The 9,947-nt window shown below is 42.8% G+C and overlaps 1 protein-coding gene across 3 annotated transcripts in view; it reads right to left on the reverse strand.

Moving 5' to 3' along the window:
- LOC124035779 (neuroplastin-like) overlaps positions 1 to 9,648 on the reverse strand; it is a 39,275-nt gene extending 29,627 nt beyond the window's left edge. Inside the window, exon 1 of one of the 3 annotated variants that reach the window (XM_046349486.1) lies at positions 9,006 to 9,648. In XM_046349486.1, the coding sequence (XP_046205442.1) occupies positions 9,006 to 9,081 (76 nt within the window). In that variant the 5' untranslated portion in view covers positions 9,082 to 9,648. The remainder of the gene's footprint in view (positions 1 to 9,005) is intronic. The other 2 variants (XM_046349485.1, XM_046349487.1) reach the window with 2 other exon arrangements.
- Between the last annotated feature and the right edge of the window lie 299 nt (positions 9,649 to 9,947).

A 9,947-nucleotide genomic window follows, 5' to 3' on the forward strand; every position in this document is an offset into this window, starting at 1 on the left:
TGCCTAGTGGGAGGAGGTTACTAGCTGCCTAGTGGGTGGAGGTTACTAGCTGCCTAGTGGGGGAGATTACTAGCTGCCTAGTGGGGGAGATTACTAGTGTGGGGAGGATACTAGCTGCCTAGTGGGAGGAGGTTACTAGCTGCTTAGTGGGCGGAGGTTACTAGCTGCCTAGTGGGAGGAGTTTACTAGCTGCCTAGTGGGGGAGGTTACTAGTGTGGGGAGGTTACTAGCTGCCTAGTGGGTAGAGGTTACTAGCTGCCTAGTTGGGGGAGGTTACTAGTGGGGGGAGGTTACTTGTGGGGGGAGGTTACTCGGCCAAACGCATAGCTGTCAGTACCGGGTTAAAATGAGCTGTGCCTAACATTTCATTGTTGCAATTTAACCTAGATACTTTGTGTTTTGGTTTTGGGCAAATAATGTACTGTGCTGTATCAGTTTGTAACCAAGAGACTGAGTTTATATTGTAGGCTATAATTTCCCATTTTAGGTCAAACACCACTGTGTTTCCACAGCTAGAGACAATATGTTCTGTACACAACTGATGCCAAATACTCTTTGGTCTGGTCCACCCAGAGCAAAATATTCCAGAGACGGAACAATACATGGGTGGGGATCATACCGTACCATACCCTGGCAGCAACAGTTAGAAGTGAGTCACAGGCAGCTGTAAATAATAAGGCAATAGGAAAAGGGTAAATGATTTGGCTGTGGATATGATCCAGCCTGGCTTGATTTACACAGACCAGAGCCTACACAGACCTTGTGCCATCTTGCCTGAAGCCCAGATACATGCAGAGTAATTAGTGCTTGTGTCTTTCTCCTGAAACATTTGGGACCATCTAGCTTAAGCCTCCACCCCCCCATCATCACAGAGCGTAAAGCCCAGCCTGGACGCCCACTGACTCTGCTCAGGCTGCCTCTGAACTAAAGCATCCGCTGAGATCAAAGAACTGGACCGGCCTCTCCTCCTCAACTCTTTTGGAGGGCAACAGAAAGTGAAGAGGACAAGGAGGTTTTCATAGAAGAGAGTAGCCTGTAATGTTGCTAAAGGGATACTACCACAATTACATAGGTGATCTGAATGAAATGATACCATAATGAGGAGGGATTCATATACAGCACAGTGAGTCACAAGCATCCATTAATCTCTGTTTATTCTGCGAGGCACTTCATTATAATGTTATATAGAATCATATAGAGTATACTTTGGTGAATAGATCCCCTCTGAGTCTGTGTGGTGGCCAATCACACATGTGCTTGGCCAACTGAGTGAGTTGGGGAGCTCTCTTCCCTGAGGACTGCAGAGCACACATCACCAGGCAGGCAGGCAGTGGCTCTGAGTCAACCGCCTGTAACCTGCCTCCCAGTCCCACAACACACAGACCTCAGCTAGATAACCCCAAGGGCCACTGCACTGGCTACGTGCAGGGCATTTATTTATGTTTGGGAATGGAGATATGAGTGTCACCTCTGTGTACTGGTGTTTTTCCTATTTTGTTGGCTTACAACCTGGAATTAAAATGGATTTGTGTGGGGTTTGTAGTATCATTTGATTTACACAACATGCCTACCACTTTGAAGATGCAAAATATGTTTTATTGTGAAACAAACAAGAAATAAGACAAGAAAATTTGAGCGTGCATAACTATTCACCCCCCTAAGTCAATACTTTGTAAAGACACCTTTTGCAGCAATTACAGCTGCAAGTCTCTTGGGGTATGTCTCTATAAGCTTGGCACATCTAGCCACTGGGATTTTTTCCCATTCTTCAAGTCAAAACTGCTCCAGCTCCTTCAAGTTGGATGGGTTCCGTTGGTGTACTGCAATCTTTAAGTCATACCACAGATTCTCAGTTGGATTGAGGTCTGGGCTTTGACTAGGCCATTCCAAGACATTTAAATGTTTCCCCTTAAACCACTCGACTGTTGCTTTAGCAGTATGCTTAGGGTCATTGTCCTGCTGGAAGGTGAACCTCTGTCCCAGTCTCAAATCTCTGGAAGACTGAAACAGGTTTCCCTCAAGAATTTCCCTGTATTTAGCGCCATCCATCGTTCCTTCAATTCTGACCAGTTTCCCAGTCCCTGCCGATGAAAAACATCCCCACAGCATGATACTGCCACCACCATGCTTCACTGTGGGGATGGTATTCTCGGGGTGATGAGAGGTGTTGGGTTTGCGCCAGACATAGCGTTTTCCTTGATGGCCAAAAAGCTCCATGCCTGGTCCGTGAGTTTTGGTGGGCGGCCCTCTCTTGGCAGGTTTGTTGCGGTGTCATATTCTTTCCATTTTATTTTATAATGGATTTAATGGTGCTCCGTGGGATGTTCAAAGTTTTGGATCTTTTTTTATTTCACCTTTATTTAACCAGGTAGGCAAGTTGAGAACAAGTTCTCATTTACAATTGCGACTTGGCCAAGATAAAGCAAAGCAGTTCGACAGATACAACGACACAGAGTTGCACATGGAGTAAAACAAACATACAGTCAATAATACAGTCTAAACAAGTGTATATACAATGTGAGCAAATGAGGTGAGAAGGGAGGTAAAGGCAAAAAAAAGGCCATGGTGGCAAAGTAAATACAATATAGCAAGTAAAACACTTGAATGGTAGTTTTGCAATGGAAGAATGTGCGAAGTAGAAATAAAAATAATGGGGTGCAAAGGAGCAAAATTAATTAATTAATTAAATACAGTTGGGAAAGAGGTAGTTGTTTGGGCTAAATTATAGGTGGGCTATGTACAGGTGCAGTAATCTGTAAGCTGCTCTGACAGTTGGTGCTTAAAGCTAGTGAGGGAGATAAGTGTTTCCAGTTTCAGAGATTTTTGTAGTTCGTTCCAGTCATTGGCAGCAGAGAACTGGAACGAGAGGCGACCAAAGAAAGAATTGGTTTTGGGGGTGACTAGAGAGATATACCTGCTGGAGCCTGTGCTACAGGTGGGAGATGCTATGGTGACCAGTGAGCTGAGATAAGGGGGGGACTTTACCTAGCAGGGTCTTGTAGATGACATGGAGCCAGTGGGTTTGGCGACGAGTATGAAGCGAGGGCCAGCCAACGAGAGCGTACAGGTCGCAATGGTGGGTAGTATATGGGGCTTTGGTGACAAAACGGATTGCACTGTGATAGACTGCATCCAATTTGTTGAGTAGGGTATTGGAGGCTATTTTGTAAATGACATCGCCAAAGTCGAGGATTGGTAGGATGGTCAGTTTTACAAGGGTATGTTTGGCAGCATGAGTGAAGGATGCTTTGTTGCGAAATAGGATATATATAATCCAACCCTGATCTGTACTTCTCCACAACTATGTCCCTGACCTGTTTGGAGAGCTCCTTGGTCTTCATGGTGCCGCTTGCTTGGTGGTGTTGCAGTTTCTGGGGCCTTTCAGAACAGGTGTTTGTATATATTCTGAGATAATGTGACAGATCATGTGACACTTAGATTGCACACAAGTTGACTTTATTTAACTAATTATGTGACTTTTGAAGGTAATTTGTTGCACCAGATTTCGGGGCTTCATAGCAAAGGGGGTGAATACATATGCACACACCACTTTTCCATTATTTTTTAAATTTTTAGAAACAAGTAATTTTTTTCATTTCACTTCACCAATTTCAAAATCACATGAAATCCAATTAAAAATACATTTAAATTACAGGTTGAAATGCAACAAAATAGGACAAACGCAAAGGGGGATGAATACTTTTGCAAGGCACTGTAGCTGTAGTATCAGTGTACTGTGGTGTGATGCTCCATTGTCTTAGCCAGTATATCTGACTTTTGTAGGAGTGCCAACTAAGCTGGCTTCCAGCATCTGGTTAAGAGGTGTTACACTTGGCCGATTGCCCAAGGTTTCACAAAGTCTCCTGCTCTGACAGTTGTAAATAAGTCACTGCTGTGGGTTGAAGGATGATGTATCTGTTTCTGAGCTGCTCTTAACACATCGATGTGTGGGTGGCTATAGATTTCCTCATTTGTTTGAACAAATCAACAATAAACCTTGATGCCTGCATGCATTAGAGTGGTGTTGTGGATAAATGGCAGTTAGCAACAGCAGCTGAGATGAGAGGGAGGAGGTGACCTCTGCCATCTTACTGTAACTACTCAGGGACAGCCATTCAGATCATAGAGGGGAGCCACAGCTTTCATGAGAGTTAAATCCCCCCACCCCCCATCCCCGGTTGAAATGGGCTTATCCCCCTCAACCAGCAAACATTGCTCCCCGATTAACCTTTTCATAGGTCAAGATGACAGACAACCCAGGCCCTGTGTCACTGTGCAAAGCTAGCACGGTTAGGATACCATATGCCACAGGACTAGTTGACACTCATCTATGTCACCATAACAGTTTGTGACAATGACTATCAAATTAGGTGTTTTCTTCACTGGACACACTGTGACAACACATATTGTAACCACAAACAAATCTCCCAGAATGAATATTCCACACAACCACATATCAACATTAAGTCTCCATTTTGTTTAGAATCCCCTCTAGCATCTTCCATGTGGGTGTCATCCTCAGTAGCTGCAGTATGTCTGGTGTGTACTGTGTTGGAGGCTGTGGGGTGCCTGATGCTGTTGCCATCGGTGCAGTATGTATCATGTTTCACAGTGGGCTATTGTGACTCAGTGGAAGAACTGGCTTACGTCCCACAGCACATTTTCACAGATCTCACAGATGTGTCCTCTGCTACTCAGAACATGGGCAGTGATACAGCATGGACTTACAATTAATTACCTCACAATTACCAAGCTACTCTGTACCTTGCATTTACATTGATTGAATCCCTTATTAATTGTAAGAGAGATGCCATTTTTGATTTATTTTTATAATGTTGCCTGGCCCTGATTCAGGGGATTTGATCATGAAACGTGTTTAGTGATAGAAACTGGGACTGTGTCGATAAACTGTCTTTGAGCCACACAAACCTACTAATACTGTGCTACATGAAGAAATAATGAGAGGTCGTAGCTCTATCTTATGGCAAAATAACAGATGCATTTAGAGCAGCATTGAGTTGATGCTTGACTTGGTTTATGATTCTATCGGTAACTCACATCAGGAATTCACATTGTGGTCTGTATTCTATGTCAACTCAAAAATAAGATATTATACACACAAATGTCCTGAACTTGATTGTGGCTGTTCAATTGTTCATTAGGGGGAGATTATCCATAAGAAGCATCTTCAGGTTAGGGACAGGAGAGAACCCCTCTTCATATTCGTCATGCATAAAAGAACGAGGCCCGTTAAGAGCTTAAATGGTTCACATGCATCTAGTGAGTCTTCAGAGAGCCAAGCAGATGTGCACAGGGATGCTGCTATCCATTAAGAGTTAATGTACTCACTTTCGCAAAAGGACGTTAAAGCCACAGTTCTCTGTGCTCAGGGTGCTGTGTCTCCCCTCTATAAATAGCGACTGGTGGCAGAATGGCCCAATGCTATTTACAGTCCACCAGGTATCTGTTGCTGAATCTCAGCCATCTATGGTTGGTCAGGCTCCCAAAGCATATAGAGGTATAATGGCCTCAGCTCAGCTCCCTCCTCTGCTTCACACATACTGTACTGTGATTAAATGCCGTGCCCTTATAATTACACTTCTTTACACGCCATTGCCCCGAATCTGAAATATTGCTGAGGAAATCCAACGTGACATAGTGAAACCTGCCACGTTACATCACACACTAAATCCAGACTCTGAAATATGAATTCATTTGTTTGGAGGGTATACCCATATTTGTGCGACCAAATAGCATCAGTAAACCATTCATTAAAATATGATTACTGTGTTTATATAACAGCCTCATAAATGTGTTTTACAGTATCTAGGTACAGAACTGTATCTCACTAGTGTCTAAAGCCCCAACATCACTTTAATAAACAGTAATAAATCAGTAGGCTAATAAAGAAAGGAGCTGTATCAGTCTTCACCAGTTACAGTGAGGCTCAGACAGACAGAGTGACAAGGTAGCACCAGTCTGTCTAAACCAGCCCCCCGGGAGTCCCAGCAGAGCAGCAGAGCCCATGGTGGAGGGAGCCCTGTGTGTCACTATGGGACCCAGGGAGAGGGCACTAACACTGGGAAAAGACTGGAATGCCTTCACTTGGGCTTTACCAAACAATAGAGGCCGTAGATCTGACTTTGTGGATGGGGACCATCAAAGCGTGTCCTCATACACATATAATTCATCCACTAGATCAAGTGGACTGAGTGGCAACTGAGTGTACAAAACATTAGGAACACCTGCTCTTTCCATGACAGACTGGCCAGGTGAATCCAGGTGAAACCTATGATCCCTTATTGATGTTACTTGTTATATACACTTCAATCAGTGTAGATGAAGGGGCGGAGACAGATTAAATAAGGATTTTTAAGCTTTGAGACATTTGAGACATGGATTGTCTGTGTGCCATTCAGAGGGTGAATGGGCAAGACAAAATATTTAAGTGCCTTTGAACAGGGTATGGTATTAGGTTCCAAGTGCACCGGTTTGAGTGTCCAATAACTGCAACGCTACTGGGATTTTCACGCTCAATAATTTCCTGTGTGTCCACCACCCAAAGGACATCCAGCCAATTTGACACAACTGTGGGAAGAATTGGTGTCAACATGGGCCAGCATCCATGTGGAAAAATGTAAAACCTTGTAGAGTCCATACCCCCAAAAATTGAGGCTGTTCTGAGAGCAAAAGAGGGTGCAACTCAATATTATGAAGGCATTCCTAATGTTTGGTACACTCATTGTACACTAGTAGTAAGCAGGGTTGGTGTCAATTCCATTTCAACAAAGTAAATTCAAGATTCAAACTGAAATTCAAATCTTTTTCTCATAGAGAAGCATAAAATAGAATTAAAATTAGATTTGGATAGAGAAGCATAAAAGATAGATAGAGAAGCATAAAATATCATTCAAATTAGATTTGGAATTTCAGTTTACTTCCTAAATTGACTGAATTTAAATGGAATTGACACCAACCCTGGTAGTGAGAATAGTAGAGCCAATGATGGATTTCTCTAGTCTGCTTTTAGTGACTATTTATTAGGCAAGTCAGTTAAGAACAAATTCTTGTTTTCAATGATGGCCTAAGAACAGTGGGTTAACTGCCATGTTCTGGGGCAGAACGACAGATTTTTATCTTGTCAGCTTGGGGATTTGATCTTGCAACCTTCCGGTTACAAGTCCAACTATTGCTGTACAATTTCATATTACAATCTTTCTATATTTACAGTGCTAACAGTCCTTTAGCAGACGCTCTTATCCAGAGCGACTTACATTTGTGCCTCTTCATCTTAAAATAGTTAGGTGAAACAACAACATAGCACATTCGTATCAAGTAGAATTTCCCTCAACAAAGTAGTTATCACACAAATTCAGTGCTTGCAGGAATAGACTAGTGGATTTTTATTAGCTTTCTATAGGCCTATAACACGATCCAAAATTGCAAGTTTCATCATTGAAACAATTATTGTCATAGAATATACCAATAGCTAGTAGTAGCTCAGCTCTGAGAACATGTGTTTGTGTAGAGGCTGCATCTGATTGGTGTGCCCTCTCTGGGTGGCAGAAGTGATTCACTGGGATTGGCCATCCATCAGGGGCATGTCAGGGAAGGCAACCCTTAGCACGCAATGATGAGGAGGCTCAGACATCCTTCATGCCAAGCAAATGATGCCTCCCTCAATCCTGCCCCTTGTGACTGTGTGTTCATCAAAGACTGAAAGACATAAACTTGGATGGCCCATGGAGAGACAATTGAAATCAACATATTGCGGGACAAGATATTATAACCTTCAAACATGTAGGCTACACACAGATAGTGTAAATGTGTTTTGTTGAAACTTGTGTATATGTTTTGAGGTTATCAACACTCTGCTTTGAGCCAACAGTGGGATTCAGAAGCCTCAATTATGTAATAGAATCTCAACTCCACTGACACACAGAGAGAAACCAATGGGTCTAAATATTTCCAGGAAACAAAAGATGCTGTTTACAATAAGGCAGATTGTATTTTGAGGGCAGAAAACGAGTAATGACCTTTCCAAATATCAACACTGTCACTAAAAATGATATCAATGACAATGGTTGCCTATTAATTCACATGAGATGTAGAAGTGACACACACACACACACACACACACACACACACACACACACACACACACACACACACACACACACACACACACACACACACACACACACACACACACACACACACACACACACACACACACACACACACACATACCAGTGGAACGTTGACCTCTTTAAGATGAAAGCCCGATGATTTGTTTGTTGTGTTTTAGCCAGAGAGAGACTATGGGCTTAACAGTCCTGAGTCGTGCAGACTGTTTGGCAGGTTCTTCAACAGTCATCTATCTCCATTACGCTAGGAATGCATTACGCTGCTCTTCTTCACAACATAACAATACGATTAAAGAGTGTCAACAATCTGTGCATTCAGCAACCTATTTATCAACGAAGACAAATCATTCAAACCCAGCTGACTTCGCGGAGACTAAGGAATTCCAATGTATCCATCAAGTAATAATAATACAATACTAACTCCAAACAGAACGAAATAGCTTATAGAGTTTGTATTAGGAAACACCAAGCAAACACAACGATGCTCTGGTTTGCAGTAACATATTTTGCTCTGGTTTTCAATAGCATATTTATCTCGTTTCAATCCATTTCCTTAATCTGTACAAGTGAGAATCGTGTGCGTAGGGAAATGGTCTAAAAAAATATTAACACCCTAAATAATGTGAACAGAGTTATGTAAACAAATGTGTTCTAAATAAACACTTTATTGCGATGCGTAAGGGCGCCCATGCCCCTCATATTTGACATTATGTAAAATGACAGACGCCCCCTTCCTCAAATCGTTATAAAATACATGTTCTCGAGTCACAGTAGGCTCCTAATTGGAACAATTAGCAAAACACTGTGTCTGACTGCGATTGTGTACAGTCTCGGGTATGGTCACATCTTCATTCTTACCGTTTTGAGCCGAGACGTAATGCAGCACCAAGTTTCCAAAAAGGACCACAGCCAACATTACTGCATTGGGCTGCATTCTTGGGGTTCGATGAGAGGACGAGGCAGGGACGAGACAAGGCGATTGTGGGAGATGAGATATTGATCGCGGGAATTATAGATCTGGTCTAAAAGTGCATAGCAGAGGGGATGCGGAGTTCTTTAGAATGATCTACGAAGGCTATAAAGGTCAAGTCCTCCGGAAAATAACGAAATAGAAGGCAGCAAGGAATGGTCCAGGACAGGCCGATAGCTCCGTCAGGGATGCCGATGTAGTAGGGCCATAAACGGAGCCTCCTTCGTCGGATTGCGGAGGAGGTCTTTCGATGTCAGTGCGAGCGTCCACGGTTGTAGTTCCGAAGGATCAGAGATGCGCAGACCGATGCGCATTGGCGATCATAGAACGAGGCACTTCAGAGCCCAAAATAAAAGTGTACATTTTACAGTCATTCTGAACATGCGAATTATTGCCTATATCAATTTGATTACCTTTGCACATTTATTGAGTCAATCGTTTTTATTGACAGACAGTCTATGGATATATGGAATTTTAGCATCGAAATGTGGCGCAGGAAAGCTTGATCGCAAGACGCACATCCACAAACGCAAGCAACCACCGACGCGAGCGCGCAAACACGCACACAGAGAAAGAAAGTGGCCACTCACATTTAAGTCGTTTATCTCTAAGTAGACCTCTTGACCAATTACAATTATAGAGACACGGATAATTGCCATAATTGCAAGGAATTCAGGTAAATCATGCCTGAGGGTAAGTAATTATAGGCTGTGGTTTAATCTTCCCAAATGCCATGCCCCATCATAATACTGTAAATCCATAGGAAACAGGTCACTGGGTTGTAACAACCCTGCCATGAACCACACATATCAGCTAATTTCACCAGAAGA

This window comes from Oncorhynchus gorbuscha, linkage group LG05 (assembly GCF_021184085.1).
Source record: "Oncorhynchus gorbuscha isolate QuinsamMale2020 ecotype Even-year linkage group LG05, OgorEven_v1.0, whole genome shotgun sequence".
NCBI classification, from domain to species: Eukaryota; Metazoa; Chordata; class Actinopteri; order Salmoniformes; family Salmonidae; genus Oncorhynchus; species Oncorhynchus gorbuscha.